Raw genomic sequence first — 17,617 nt, 5'->3', positions numbered from 1 at the left:
GTAGGGGATTTCTCACGATATCTATTGGAACTTGCTACATAAAAGAATGAAATTATAAGGCCTGGTTTTGGAAAAAAATTTCTATGTGTTTATAGTTCACTTCAGATCACGTTTAAGATTCATTCAATATTATTTTTAAGCACTTGAGATAAGATTTAGAAATTTGTTCGTTGTTGACAAATAAACTTAATTTATGGTTATATTCAAAAAAACATTATCGAATTAAGCAACTATTTTAAACTAACGCGTTAATGGTTAAATTGATTCAGAAACCATCCGGTTCAGATGACAATTTTGTATCCTAACATTATAGCAGATAACACTTGGGGACATGATGCTCTATACTCTTTTATAATATTCAAATATTTATTACAGTTGAAGATCGGATGTTTTTGAGTTCGTATATACTGTTAATAGTGGTTCATGAGTTTTGGTGATAATATAGTTACCAAGTCTAGACTATATTATGCTATGTGTGATTAACAACCAATTGCGAAAATGACATGTTTCTCGTCGTATTGTTCATCTCCGTAAAAGACAATCATTTTTAAAGCTGGTGAAAATATTTATGATACATGTATGGCGTGTTTGGTTAAGATGTAAACGATTGACGAAAACGAAATATCAAATTCATTTTCTATAATATGTATGTATGACATAGTTTTCCATTCGCGCGAAAACAAAGAATAGTCCCTTATAATAATTCGATTATAATAATAATAGTATGAATTGTCGCATATTTATGAATAGATCGCATAAAACCATTTACCGATCAAATAATATATTATACTCATTATATCAATACGTCTTCTCCGTGGCAATGATAACATAATATAATACGTATAGATACATATTATAGTTAGTGACTACAAGAACGTGTACTACAAAATAATAGTCGTGGTCTACATTATTATACCGTCAGTGCAGTATAGTACATAATATGATATAGGTACCTACCCAGAAAAGAAAACCATAATGTGCAAATCAAATTTTGATAGAAAATTATTTCACTAACATATTCACGGATAGTAGCCAAACAAGAACTTGTTGAATAAGAAAGCTGATAATTTTTTAGTTAAAATTGAGTCATACGCATTTGATACATTTGATATTTTGAAGTAGGTAACCACCACAATTTATTGAAGACATTTGTAAATATATTTTTAAACATTTGTGTTTTATTAAAAACCATACGTGATATATATAATATAATAGATTTAAAATAAACCAAATAATTATTTATGTTATGATAGGTAGAAAGATCCTATCGTGTCATAATGGATTATTGATTCGAGGATAATATTTTGAAAATGATGTTATTTATACCAAATATTTTCCCATCTATAGATAAACATATTTTTTTTTTAATTCTACAAAATTAAATAGAAAATAATAATTTAAGTCGGCAATAGTGGAATATTTCAAATTTCTTCAATTAATATTTGTTTAATCATAAATAAATAGCTAAAATTATATTGTATCAGTATAGTTGAACTACAACTCCCATATTTTTAAAACCAATAATCTATTCACTCTATTCGAGTTATATAAATTATACACAATATTGATTTAGATTTAACATAATTATAACTGTTTCAAGACTGGAACAGTAATTCCGATGTCATCCACTTATTTTGATTCACTTAACTTCTGTCGTAGTATTATCGTTTTATTAAAATTAAAATATAACTAGGTCCACTTTTATGGATGTGTTATATATTTTTTCTACATCTAAAAGTGATCGATTATTGTGTTTTTAAATCAATTTCTGATGACTGATGGAGTTATATAATATCATTTTTCTGTAATTTATTTTATGATTCTTATAAGCTTATAATAAGTTGTGTGTTAACGTATCATAACATAAAGTACTTTAAGCTTATACATAAAATGTATTGTAATATTATATTACATATAATACCTAAATACATTAATAAATGTATAAACTATTAAATTAAAATATGTGTTCAAACTATGATTGGAAGAAAGTTTGTTGTTTATCTTTTTTTATTATTATACTTTATAACTATCAGTCTATTACATAGATTTTAATTCGATATGACTCTGTGATTTTAACGCTGCAATGGAAAATAACCGATTGACGGATGACTTTTTTTACAATTATTATATAAATGTTGTTAATCAAATTTTACTTTATTAACTTATTAATCTCATTTATATACATTTTCTTATCCATTCCATTGTAACAGTTGTATGTTTGATTCTTACACTGTGTCATATTGGCAACCCGATAGACGGGCAGTTCACTTTAAATAAAGTTATTTCTCTCTCTTAATGAACTGTATAATTTTTTATAATGTGTCTATTATATTTTAGTATCATCATTGAATAAATATCTAAACTCTATCCAGCGAGAGAACGCGCAGATTCTGCGCATCCTGCTATCGAAACCGGTTTCCATATGAAAGGGTAACGTTTAGGGATGCGCAGAAAAATTAATTTTGGTCGACACACGGTGTGTTATCTAGCTCGATAGCTTATAGTTACATACTTAAATAAATATATAGTGTTATAATTGATCTGAAACCAGATAATCAACATTTTTGTGTTCCTGCAATTTAGACTGAAATTCAAAAATATGTTGTTATATTTTATAGTAATATGTGATTAATTGGTTTCAAAGAATTTTAATGTCAATATTGAACAAATATGGAAACACTCAACACGCTTTATTAAAAAATATATATGTAACAGATAATTGAACTAAATGTATCTATATATACTAATCTATAGCATAATATTGTCTCTTAACAGATTTCTTACAGTTAACTAACTTTTGTCATTCAACTCACATATAGAAAGCTATCATAAGCAGTTAATCATTTTGAAATATTGTCTTCATTGCTTTTCTCCGGTAATATTTACTTTTACTTTTAACCAAAGAATATTTTCATTTAACATCTTCACAATATGTCTCAGAAGACGACACAAAATATGTTCCGGTCCGTCACAATTATTCATGCGTTCGACCGTTAATATTTTGATTTGTTACATTCCCAAGGTCCTATTACTTATGCATTCAACACGTGTTTCCGCGTTCATAAACAATGCGTTATTTAATATAAATTATACATAGAAAAGTGAAATAATAAATAAAAGTAATTTTTTTTATTGTAATATAATAAGGTATTATTCAGTTTTTCCGTCATCTTTTAAATAATAGTGAAACGGACAATAATAATCTGCAATGTTTATAATTTAAAAAGTTATCATAACTATTATTTGTACTATTACCTACTTATGTATTATATATTATTACAACATTTTTTCACTATCAAATTCTATTTTTAAATAAGTTTAGAATTCTACCTTAAGCTAATACTTCATAATACTAATAAGCCAGTAAGATACCTATCGGTAATATTTTTATAATACATAAAATTAATTCCACTTTTTCTCTTATAATGGATATTATAGAAATTCTTATAAACTATAATTAATAAGAATAAAATATAATTTATATTATTATAATAATATTGTGCAATTAAAATATTATTCTGTATTATTTTCAATACCTTAATATTTTAATTGTTTTACACTATACAACTTAGTAGCGATCAACTTTATGATTTCTATTATAGTGGATAATAATGTTTATTATACTTATTTACTTAAAATTTATCGGTATTAAGATGGTCATAATTTAATATCAATTGTAATTGATGTTGTATATAATTATGCAACCATTATATTAACAAATCATCCGATGTTTATGTATTCTTTTAATTTTTTAGTAATCTAAAAAATCCATGATGTCTAAGATTATTAATCAATTATTTTAATTAATATATTGAAACGTTCTAAAGCATCTTAAAGAAATACACTTACAGTGATATTACACAGGCAATTTTAGTAGTGCAATATGCTATTATGATACTTATGAAACCACAGCTACCTCTAATCTACCTCTACTAAAACTAATTATTATGTTTTATTATTTTATAATATCATTCTAAGTTACAATATATGAAACAACATTAGTCAACATATTCATGGTTATAAAAAGTAAAACATACATCGTGATTATTTATTTTTAAGTTACCAACAGGTAACAATACATGTATTATCAACAGTATCATTATTTTTAAATTTTCTATTTAGAAATATTTCCATGGTGATGCACGTTAATATTTGAATTAATTACTTGAAAACTAATAAATACTACAGATTAAATTCAATCAAGTAAGGACGATAAAATTGTAAGTCTATGGATAATAATCAGTTTCAAAATATTCGATTTTGATAAGGTTATAGTTATTGCACGTATAACACGTTTAAATATAGTAGATTCAGACATTCAGTAATAGCAGACAAATTATGAATGAAAATGAAAGTTTTCGAATAAATTATATATAAAAAATAATAATTCGGTGCAAACGAATGTTGGTGAATGGATACATTCCAATAAGAATGAATCGATTTTGACAGTAAAATGTTTTTATCGTTTAAAAAGTGACATTGCATTCTTTTTTTTTATGACAACAAAAAAAATATTTAACGGATTAAAAAGAAGTGACAAGTGTGTTTCAAATTATAAAATATTGTAAAAACTACTCGTTCGGATGATGAAAGCAGCGGGATATAGTTATTATACATCTCTATATATTTTAACAGCGGGAATAAATATTTGGATCAAAGACCTCATTCCTAATGGGTTGGATTTGAGACAACGATAACTATTTATCTGTTGATTTACGGTAAAAATAATGTTTGTAAATGGTTCACACATTTTTACAAACATTGTTTTACAATTTAAAATACGAGTGATAATATGTATAAGTATAAGTATATGCTAAACTGTAATCTGTATTATGCGATAACTAAAATTAAGTGAGACACATTAATTTTTTTTGTTAGCTTGAAATAGGTGAGTTTTTTTTTATTGATCTTGAAATTATAAATGTTTGATTCAACAACTATGGCCATTAGCATTACATACAAATATAATATACTTACATTTTAATAACAACTTATTAAATTAAAAAATTGAGCTAAGAATACATTGGTATTCTTCACTCAATTTTTAGAAGAAAAAGAGAAAAAAGGAGAAAACTAAATAATTAAATTAATACAGTTTTATCTTATACTAGATTTATGTTACTTAGGTACTAGGTTTAGTATTTTTGTTGTTTTAAAGAACTCTACTGAGTTGCATTTGTTATCGGGATTCGAACCTAGACGATTATTGCAATATAGTTGCTTATATTGAGTTTCTCTCTTTGTTTTTTTGTACTGCCTGCATTCCTTGAAGATATTTTTAATTGTGTCGATTATGAGTGTGGTGCCACATGTTTGGCACATTGGTGAGTCACTTTTTGAAATCAAATATTCGTGTCATTCTTGAGTAATAAACACTAGTCCGATTCAATTTTTTTACGTTTATGGTACTAATATTTGGGTTTTGTTTGATTAATTTGTCGTAGTTCGCCTGAGTGTCCCATATATTTTATTATAAAAAAGGTCATGTCTTGTTTTATCTGTTTTCGTACATCAGTGTACATGGATATGTTAAATTATTGTGCGTCAGTTGAGCAGATTCAAATTTTGCTTGTTTATCTGCCCTTTTATTGCTATCTATTCTTATGTACCCAGGTATCCATATGAGAGTTATGTTATTGTTCTTTTTTTTTTTGCTTCTTCTAGTTTGTTTTGGATTTGTATCGCGTAAATATTATATTACTAGAGTTAAATTTACTTTTTACTGTAATGAATATACTCATTAGCTTAACGATTTACATAAAATAATAAAGTTTTGATTATTATTTTTATTTTAAGTCAGTATTGTTTATTGAATAAAGTAACTTTTTATTTTTATTAATAGTAATTTTATCCTTATTTTGTTGATATTTTTATTTTTCCTTAATGCGCGCTCAAACCTCTTTTTATTCATATTAAAATGCACAAAAGAATTATAATAATGGTTGTTATGGAAATTATTTAATGAAATTACTTTTCAACATTTCTTTCATTAAGAGATGCACAGCACTTCTAATATTGTATTAAATTGTTTATAATAAATAAAAATATAATACTAATGTGAGTATTGTGAATACACACTACTGAACAGTGTTATAATTTGTAATGAATACAAATATTTAAATTCTAATTCTAATTCTTAAATTGAAATTTAAATGTTGGATATTATATAATATAAATATTTTTGGCAATAATTTTTAGTAGTTTGTAGTGAATCCCTTAATTGTATTACAAATACTTCATAACATGCTATCAATAGTGATCATGATACGGTGCAACGTATAGGCAAACAATACATTTACTTGTCCATATTAGTTACAGAACGCCGTACTCGAATGTATTGTTTCTGTCGTACACACTTGCGATGTAGCGAATTTTCATTTCGTTTCAATAGTGTATAATTTGTTTGGATATTTATATGAAACAACATATTATTAAACTTTTAGGTGAGAAAATTATGCAAGTTGGTTTTGGCTTAATACGATGTTTTAATTTTTAATTTGTAAGTGAGTTATGCTTCATTACTCATGAGTATGTAAAATATTAATTTTAGAAAATGCTCATAATTCACTATAAATTTAAAAATGTATCTGTTATACTATATGTCCTGTTGTATTATTATAATTTATAAGTAAAAATATTGTATGTGATTTTATAAGATGAGCTGGTGTAAAAGTAAAACTATTCGTATTAAAATTTTTTTATTTTATCTTTATTTCAGAGATAACAATATCTACAGTCAATATTATATTCGCTTATGCTGTTATTTGTTGTTCTTAAAGTGAATAAAACTATAAATATAAAATTTTACAAGCTAATTATTATGCATAAATCTCGCTAAAAATTAATTATGAAGAATAAGTATAATGTATTGTGTTCATAATAATTTTACTATATCAAAACTACAATTTATATTTATTTTTTTATGTTTGATTAGTAAGTTCTAAGAGAAAATAAATACAAATAATTATTATAATTAAATTTTAAATAATGCATTTTTATGTGAAGCTTTCACGTATTATGGCATAAACAAATAAAACAATAATAATAATAATAATAATAATAACTGGAATCAATTTATTCACTACGAAAATAAGTGAATTTATACATCTTATAAGATTACAATATAATATTGATTAGGTAAGTTATGTTCGCATAATAACAGTTTGTAAGTTTTAACATAATAAATTATTTATGTGTGATTATTCTCATAATGTATCTCTTATACAACTATAATTTAGGTTTTAGATAATTAATCAATAAATACGATTTTCATATAATTATATTTTAAATAAATAATAGCAAATTTCAAATTATAATATCATCGATAATATTATTATAATAGTTACGAAAATAAAATTGTAATATTCATCTAGAGTTTTGAATAGTAAAAAAAGAGTCATATGTGTATTATATGCTGCATAAGTTAACACCTTATTTTTTATTAAATATAATATTCTTCATTTTAAAAGAGATTCAAAAATTAGGGTTTCAGATTTTACAATGGCAAACATGATAGCGTAGTGATTTCTACTTAGTCCACTTCCACGTCACTGTTATGCCCATTATTCCTAAATATTAATAATCCAGATATTGCTAATAACGTATTTTATACATTAAAAAAGAAACCATGTATCAAAGTAAACGGATCATAGGAAAATAACATTTTTTAACTCAATCCAATGTTTGATAAATTATTATGTAATTACATTATAAGTAGGTACCTACATAATATTATCCTATGATTACAATTTTAACGTATATTTTAAATAATATTTTAATTATTGAAACCTTCGATTTAATAATATAATATACTATATTTTGTATTGTATCTTAAACACCGGGGTGTAAAAATATGAATAACAATATTGTGTTAATAAAATCTACAATTTAAATTACTCTTTATTTTTAGATAATTTGAAACGGTCCAATGAAATAAATAAATTCGATTGATTACTTTTGAATGACTCTCTGTTGTACTCAAAATAAAATATATATTTTTTTCTCAGTATAAGTGTGTAACCATGTACTTATAAATAATATAAAAATATATATGTGTAATAATAATAATAGTAAAAGTTATTAAAATTGAACTCATTTCATATTATATACGTGTACTTATTTTTTAAAATAGTAATACAATTTAAATAATAATTTACAATTATACTTACATACGTATGGTAAATAAACAACAATAGATACGGAGCCACCAAGGTACCATAAACAATATTTAATTGACATTGTACGACAACGGACGTTTCATATAGATCGATTTAAAGTGACACAATATTACATTTGTTGTATGGTTCAATAATATTATATTGATATGAGTTAGTAATTATTTCGCTTTGTATGAAATTGAATTTTACGAGGGAAAAATCATATTTTTCTAGAGACCCAAAACCACGTTGTATATATTATGAATAAATAAATCTACTGATATTCTAGATGTCATATCATTATTATGATTATAAATTATAATAATAAGAATAACTAGACTATTATTTTTGACTGTAAATTGTAAAATATATTATAATTACACCAAATATATGTATGTTTCACAGATAATTTAGTAACAATGATGTGTTGATATTTGTTAGATGAGATAGCTCCAAATATGAAATAAAACACCTAATCAATATTTTTTTTACCATTTAAAAGAAGAATGACCGCAGACAAAATTTTACTGTAATTATTATTATAACATATTATGTTATTATTTTTTCTTGATAAAATTAAAAATGAATTGTAATTATATTCAGGTGTATTAAAAAAATGTTGAATTTTGATTTTACAAAATACGTTGTTAAAATATACCTATAATTAATTGATAGATTCTGAATAAATTAGCTTAGATATAAAAGCAATGTATATGAATATGTAATTATTATATTATAATATATTATAAATAACAAGATTAACAATAATATTATCATGGTATTGGGCAAAATGCAATTTTTGGGGTATTTGACATGTTAGGATTAAAATTGAACAGATTTATTTTTTATTGCACTACAAATTAAATAGTTTCATTATATTTCAATATTATTAAAAATTAGCAAATCCTTTAGTTACAAAATGTTTACTTTTTAACATACTTATCAAGAAATAACATCATACGGAGTAATATATAGGCAACACGGATTAACTAACTTTTTAATCCTTAAGGTACTTAATATGTAATTTATACATTATGTTTGATGATCATATTATATGATTTATCGGAGTAATTATTTTCTTGGTGTTATAATGTTATTTCAAATAAAAGGTTTTAGTAACATTTTAGTAATTTAATAATAGTATAGTATTTTTGTTTAGCAACTATTATCTAAATAGATTTTGCAGGATATGTATTAACTTTTGTTTTTCTACTAATTTCAGGTAAAACTAGCACTCTGAGAGTTCAATTTTATAACGAATTATCATCCTTATTAAAGGCATGTAAAGTAATTATATCAGCTTCCGCCCGAGTGCCCAAATCCAGTCACTGTGTCCTGTTCGTACTTAATTTTATTATATTTTATTATAAGAAAGCATATTTTATTGTAATTAACGTTTAATTACTATCCATAATTTAAAAGGATTAATTTTATACGATTTTTTTTACAAAAACGCGGTTATTCTAGTTTTCTAACTTATCTAAAAAAAATAAAAACATAAATATTGCTTAATGCTATACCTATGCTATACCTATGTGTAGTGTTTAATATCAAGTTAAAATAGGTTGTAGATAATTATTCATAATTAAACTGTCACACTTGGTTGGTATTCATAAGTATCTAATTTTGACGCAAATATTATTGTGAATATAGTGAAATAACCATGTAATGAAGTCTAGTGGATAACAAAAAACAATAGTTTTATAGAGGGATTTGCTGAGTATAATTAACGCATGATTAACAATGAAGGTCATTGTTTTTAAAAATAAATCGTTAAACAGAAAATTTCGTTAAATAGAAGTTTGTTATTTGGAAGTAGTCACTATGTATTGGAATTATTTTGTGACAAGCTATAACACATATTATTGTAGTGATTCTCCTTTCAGCAAATAATCATGACTTCAAAATGTAAAAAAAAAAAAAAAATTAAAAAAGTTATTTGAACATTTAAAAAAAATAAAAAATTAATGTTATTTATAATAACATATGCTATTATAAACACTTATAACCGATAGTAATAAGTAATCGGATTTTAAAGAAAAGGAATAGATTAACACAGATTTAACAGAAAAATATTTATCTATTGTTCTTCTCATCTAAACTTTGATTATTTATAGGTATATTATAACTATAATATGGTATGACCATTTCAAAATTTGTTTCTATACATTAACATTTAAAAAAAATACCTATTATATGTTTTTTTCAATATAAGGAACTAAAAGTGGGCAAGTAGGTTATCTCTTACTACTTTAGAGCAGGTGCCGAATATACCTTGTCAACATATTTTTAATTCAATGGTAAATTATTGTATACGAAAAATGAATCTTAGTAGATTCACTTTAGGTTTATCACTTTTTATTTATAAGTACAACGAAACTTCCAAATAACAAAGTCGAATAAGCTACAAAAAAATCGTAATATGGAGTAATATTATTTATTTTTATAATTCTATATATATAGACTATATAGTATATATAGCATATATCGAATTATCGTACAATGGTATTAATATTTTCGTGGTATAATGATACTTAATATTAATGAAAATATTTAAATATATATATATATATATATCATTATGTATTGTAAGATATTATGTTAAAATATATTACACATTTTTTAGGTTCTCAAGAGACACGAATAGTATTTTTGAATTAAAATAATTATTAAAATTTTTCGTTTAAATCTAATTTAGTTAAAAAAATATATAGTAGGTACTTATATATTTTTTTTGGAGTTTTGGGTATTAGTTTTTAAATTGCTCATGAGGAACATTATACTAAATTGTCGTAGATTTAAATCATTGTTTTATATGTGAAAATTATTAGCCAATTTTAATAATTCTGACGAATTTTATTAACATTTTAAGCTTTAAAGAAGTAATTATAAAAAAAAAAAATAAATCGTGCATACCTATGTACCTAATTTATATGTTTTTAAATTGCTATAAAAACAAATTATATGAGATACTTTAATAAATTATCAAGTGAAATTCAGTTTGAGTAACATTTTTTAAATTCATTGACTATAAAAAATTATGATTATAAAACAGTGAAATATTTGAGGTTTCTATAATTCATATTTTTTTAATTACAACAAAAAAATGTGATCGTGTTATTCATGAGTATCCAGTTTCATCAAAATTTAAACTATAGACGTCCTTTTTTTATAATAACCTACATTTGTATAGAATTTTGTATCATATTTTTAAACCTTAGTACCTAACTATGTAGATTAAAAATTGTATAAACTAAATAATATTCATCGTACATTTCAAAGATTTAACTTCAAATGCTCGTATAAAATTATTGTGAACTTACGTTAAGCTTTTCTTTTTAACCACGGTAATAAAAACTTGCAAGGAATCTTGTATTAAATTTTCAAACTTATTAAACAAAATAAATATTACATCAGTAGAAAAAGGAAAATGAATTTATACAATTTATTAAATTATATAGTCGCATATTTTTTTAACTACCTAAAGATAATTAGAAAACACATAATATCTTCAGATTCTGCAATTTTTTAGAAGTATTAATTATTATTATTTTGAACAACTATTAAAAATTTAATTTAATCCAAAAATGCAATAACAATGCGACACAAAAACAAATTAATTTAATCGTTTTTAATAAGAAATAAATCTAAATTAATTATGATTTGTTTCTATATTATAATATTATACTTTACACCTATTGCAAGTACTGAAATCTGTCAGATGTTTTTTTTAGAAAATTGTGATATAATAACCCGTTTTTTTTGTTTCGGACTTTTTATGTAGGTACATGATAAGAACCGTGTAGATATAATCCCGATAAATTAATATATTTAGTATTCGTTATACTAAATAGGTGTGTAATTTTTCTAATATTTAACTTACTGTATCGCAGAACGTTTGTTTCCGTTTTCTGTTACTGCAACTACAACTGTACTGTGCAAAAAGTCTACGACTCCGTTTCACTTATCGAAATTCATAAGACCGATAATTATTATGCGTACATGACACTTTTTTTTTCTCGACGTTGTCTCATAATTTATACGCATTATACAGTAGACGCTGTACGGATAATATTATGATGTACCTGTATATTATAATAGATGTACGGAATTAAAAATATGTGAAAGTTTGCAGACGTTTACTTGGGGTTATTTCGTTAAAAATGAGCTATAGATTACGGTCACGGATTTCGATCTGAATCATACGGCTCTAACGAGTCGTAAAATATCGATGTATACGTTCGCATTAAAAGTCAACTCGTTATAATCGTCATCGACTTCACGAAAGACCAATCTTCGCGGACCACAGTACTCGAAACAAATCGAATACGGGTTAGGTCTCCGATACGATAATAATATGTTTATGTTACCATAATCATGATGTGTAAAATAATAATAATGGTGTATAGGTACGCGCGTCCAGCTGTTTTGAGCCGACTTGCATACTATATTATAATATAATAATAATATACCTGAGAATATGGCGCGTCAAATTAATATTTACGTTCCTGTGTTTGTTTGATTCAAACACGTATTGCCAGCTATATCCCGTTAAATAACGAGAACTGCATGATTTCAATGCGTCCAGCACCTCGTTCAAAACGCCATTAACACTGACCTACAAATCCTCGATTAAAAATAATTATTAGGTGTTCATATTATAATATATTATTTTTATTTATAGAGTCGAACTCAACGAGTTTTATCATAATTTTATTTTATTTTTTTCATCAACATTGTAATATAATTTTACGATTCTAATAAAAATATGATATTTTTCCCGGCGATTTTATGCGACTTATCAATTACGATAGGTACCTACTCGTTTTCTTCTGCTTTATAGTGCGATAACCCTTTGCGAATTTTCAAAGCCAATATAGGCAACAGTTCCGAAATCGTCTTTAATTTTTCACTTCGATAGTGATTAGACTATTAACCATAATATTGCGTGCAGTGGAATACTCGTCGGCATCGCGTGGTATAGGAACACATTACACATTACATGCACACGATAGCATCATGATGCGTTATTCATTAAATTCATTATTGGGGAACACGACATGTTTGTTTGACGAATATATTATACTTACAATTTAAAAGTTTCTTATTAATATACGTTATTCGTTATTAATATCGATATTTGAATTTCTATCGTACAATCAATAACGAGCTATATAGCAGTTATATTATTGCGGCTGGTATGTGACCTGCCAATGTTTTACCTATTCGCAAACGAGACCTTACCAGTAAAATATTATACACTTTAGCAATCAGTATACATATTGAGGTGTCGTTCGATTAATGTCACGTATCACATTAAAATATGCCCAACACGAGAGGCGTAGTCGATGAGCTACATCAACGTGTTTTGTTCACACGCAAAACTGGTTGTATACGTTTGATAATATTGTTGTACACCGTGTTGACGCCGGTAACCGCGGTATATCCGACGCGCAACAGACAATGTTATGGGACGTTATCGGTGATTTGAATAAAGAACACAAGGTTTTTCGAAAACATCAAAATATAGTATGAACGTTTCAAACAATGTTGAAATAAATCAATATAAATATTATATAAATAATAAATAAATAATGTACAAATAAGTTTAATGAGCGTTTGTGTGTGGTGTTGCTCGCGTTATGATGGCTCGTTTGAACTTTGATTGTCGTCGGGGTTGTAGTGTGAGCTGCATCGCAGGTATTATATACGATGTTGGTGTGAGTATATGCGATGATGATGTCATATACGTCGTCAACTCGAGAACTTTACTGGAAACGGTACCGAAAAAAAAAACGAAAACGTTATTTTACAATATAAGTGTGACCGCGCATGGACGCATTTGCAGCAGATGTCGCAAAGAAAACTCACGTTTAGCGTTCACTGAGATGGTGGTACTTGGGCGCTGTAGGCCATTTGTTGGGAGTCGACGCTGCGTCCCCATCCGCTGCTGCTCGATGAACCAGCTCCGTATCCGGCACTACCGTATCCGGAGGACGGGATGTCGGCACCACCGGCGGCGCTACCGTAAGAGTCGTGTCCTCCGTGCACTTCGTGGTGGTGTTGTGGGATCACTTCGTAGGTGACGGTCTTCTCGTGCTGTTTGCTGAGCACCTTCTGCAGGAGGATGATCAGGGACAGGACCAAAGCGATCTTGCCGAACAACAAAGCCTTACCGGCGATCAGGGCGATTTTACCGAGAGCGAATGGCAGGATGGCGGCCAATTTGATTTTCAACAGGGTCAACAAATGCATGAGGACGTGCTTGCTCTTCTTCTCTGTAAAAAAAAAAAAAACATAAGTAAGTAAGTATAAGATCGCGCGCGTGTGTGTGTGTGTGTGCGAGCGATGGTAATTAGGCGGGTAGGTACCTATATTATAATATTAGGGTCATGCGGTAATCGGAAACGAAAGACCGACCTACGCGAAGATCGAACGCTCAGCGGCGGTTTACGTGCGAGCGAACGTCGTTATCAATATCGCATTACGCGGATTCACGGCCCGATGACCGCGACGGTCGTGTGTTTTTCATCAGCCGTCGGGTATCGCGTTCCTATATGGACGGAACGACTCGTGGGCGCGGGCAGGGGGTTGAGCGCTTTCTAAAAAACCGGTTTTTCGTGCGGCACGACGACGTTTTCTATCGCCGTGTCCGTTTTGCCGCGTGAACTTTGGAGCGCGGGGGGGTGTTTATTTCGATTTTTTTTTTTGCGCCGCCGACTGTTATTATTATTGTTTTCGGAGTGAAAGAAGTCACGGTGGTGGCGGCGGCGGCGGCACCGTGGGAGTGTGTGGAAAACGAGATTCTCGCGAGATTTGATTGACGCGTAGAAAGTCGTCCGATCTATAATAACATTATCCGACGTATCGTCGTTACTGTTTATACCTACACACCGGTGCAGACTATAATATCTGCGCGTGTTATTAAATCAAGGCGGCGGCGACGGGTCCGGTTTTTTATCGAAAAAACAACATGTGCGCGCAATAATAATAATAAACAAGACTGGAATGTGGGTTGATCGACTCCGCTCGGGAATCGGGTCAATAGGGACACCGAGGCGGGCGAGCGTGTCAACGGTGGTTCCGGACCTATCTGGCGGCGGTTCGCGGCTCGTTTACGGAAGTCGCCGCCGACGGATTAGCCGTTTCTTCTCCGGCGGTCACCGTGAGCTACTACGATACGATATTATTACCACCGTCGTAATTATAACTATCGTCATCGTAGTCATCGTTATTAATATTAGTGTTATCGTTATCGTCGCAGTGCTGTATAACTACCGTTTATATCGCACGGACACCCGAGGGCCAGGGGGTGTCGTCGAAGATCATTTCCGTTTGCCGAGTCATCCCGACGCGCGCGTGTACACAAACCGTTTATCTCGTTTGATACGTTGTTATTGTTATTATTATTATTATTAGTAGTAGTAGTAGTAGTATTTTGATCGATTTATAAAAAGAAAATGATAACTGCTCGAGTATGATAGGCGGTTTCAATGTAAATCGTCGAAATATTTTAATATCGACTTATAAAATATTACGAAATGGGTTTGATAATAACAAAGAAATTACAAAAAAAATATCCGTCACGTTAATAATAATATATCAATATCGGTTAACGGTGATTAGTTTGTTTTCAGATCGATATATCGATATATATATACTTGAATTTACATAATACCTATCACCTATATACTTAAAATATTACGATACTGTAATTTATAAACCTATTAAAAATATGTTTGTTTATGAATAGAATATTAAAAATATGAATGATTAAATATCTAACAATAAAAATTATAGTTCCATTAATAATTATAACTATATGTGTGTGATTCGCAAATTTTAAGATTCTGCAAATGCAAATTTGTTTATACGAAATTCGAGGTATTTTTATGTTCATTATTAGCGCTATTCTAAACACTCGATGTTTCAATAATTATCAAAATATTGTAATATTATTATGAACTTACTCTTCTTGATGCCACGGTCTTCGGATGAGTCAACTTCTTCATTGTCTCCGATAAATTGGCTGACCATGTCACTGATGGATTTTCCAGTTCTGGACACAGCGTTGACCATATCGGCTCCCTTAATGTCGACCTTGATGGAGTGTTCGTTCAAATAACGGACGACGCGTTTGACGACGAGGGATTCCATGTCTTTGGGTTGTTCATCTCCACCGTCCAATGATCGTGGGGCACCGTCTCCGGGGCTTCCAGCTGATCTGACTACTGTAACTCCTTCGGTCAGGTTGATCTCATCCTTGTTCAATGCCTTGTCGACGTAAGCGAATAACTTGTACTTGATGCATGACACGGAGCCTTTGTTGATGCAGTCGCTGTAGATGCCGTCTAATAAATCCTCTTTAGCTTGAATGGAGTTGTGGCCGACGGATTGGGAGTCCATGCCGGATGGTAAGCTCCATGCCCATCCGACGGTCAAAAACAAGCAAAAGCATATCCTCAAGGAGTTCATGGTTGGTAGGTAGAGTTTTTGTTGTGGGACCGCACTGAAGTCTTAAAAGCACACGATGTGACGCCCCGAAACCCAAAAACTGTATGATGGTTTAGACGACAGTAGCCGATGCTTATATACCGGGCCCCCACTTCGTTGTACCGGGCACTTCGGTCACTTTTTGATGCCGCCGTTCTGGACCCCCGGAAGATGATGGACTTTCTCTATCTACCGGTTACCGGCTCCTTCCTTTCGCATTCAACCAACACACACACACACATACACCAGCGGCATATATTTTTGATGTTCTCAATGGACTCTGTGGTATTATCGTTATTATTATTACTATTATTTTAAACGCCATATAGTAATATACTAATTTCAATATTAACTTGTATTGCTAATAACGACGACTTTGTAAAATTTTAACGGAATGTATAATGTTTGATATTTCATAGTTGGCTACATCATGAATTAACATCGTTTATAATTTTCAAAGTCTTAGCGTATACTTAACACATTATAGTAAACTTACTAATTTTGAATTTATTTTGAAAATAAAAATATTTAATTTAACATTCAATAAGGATGGCATAGTTTAATAATATAATACATTAATATATTGTATTATTTATTAAAAACTACTTGAAAATATACTTTATAATATATTACTTTAAATAATGCTGTTTTGAACATATTTAAATTTACGTAATTTTTATATTTTGAAATCCATATTTTGTATATAATTCAAATAAGAAAAAATACTTCAAATTCTAATTATACAATTAGAAATTATTTATGCTTTTTATTGTAAATAATTTTACCAAAACAGTATATTAAATTAACATATGTTTTAACCACTTCAATAAAAATAAAAATAAATTAATACAAAATATTTGATTCATATTATTACTGTGAGTAATTAGTTTTTGAGTTAATTTCACAATTTTTATTTTTATTAAAAATAAATAAAATAGTTGAGTCGTTGGAAAATAAATTTTTGATTC

The 17,617-nt window shown here is 28.1% G+C and overlaps 1 protein-coding gene across 1 annotated transcript; it reads right to left on the bottom strand.

The window, feature by feature from the left end:
• Positions 1 to 13,662: 13,662 nt before the first annotated feature.
• On the bottom strand, positions 13,663 to 16,734 carry LOC114123543 (uncharacterized). Its single transcript, XM_027986558.2, has 3 exons — positions 16,127 to 16,734; positions 14,028 to 14,434; positions 13,663 to 13,927 (listed from the first exon to the last, which is right to left on the bottom strand). Exons 1-2 carry the CDS (start codon positions 16,629 to 16,631, stop codon positions 14,037 to 14,039), a joined length of 903 nt encoding a protein of 300 aa, XP_027842359.2. The 5' UTR covers positions 16,632 to 16,734; the 3' UTR covers positions 13,663 to 13,927; positions 14,028 to 14,036.
• Between the last annotated feature and the right edge of the window lie 883 nt (positions 16,735 to 17,617).

This window comes from Aphis gossypii, chromosome 1 (genome assembly GCF_020184175.1).
Source record: "Aphis gossypii isolate Hap1 chromosome 1, ASM2018417v2, whole genome shotgun sequence".
In the NCBI taxonomy this organism is placed as follows: domain Eukaryota; kingdom Metazoa; phylum Arthropoda; class Insecta; order Hemiptera; family Aphididae; genus Aphis; species Aphis gossypii.
The sequence above is the reverse complement of the archived record's forward strand: the minus strand, read 5'-3'. Positions and strand labels throughout refer to the sequence as shown.

What these genes read in the sequence shown, in the direction of transcription:
- LOC114123543 (XM_027986558.2), bottom strand. Translation starts at nt 16,631, where the DNA reads ATGAACTCCTTGAGGATATGCTTTTGCTTGTTTTTGACCGTCGGATGG. An exon ending in AGACCGTGGCATCAAGAAGA is followed by an intron (nt 14,435 to 16,126) that starts GTAAGTTCATAA and finishes TTTTTTTTACAG; the next exon opens with AGAAGAAGAGCAAGCACGTC.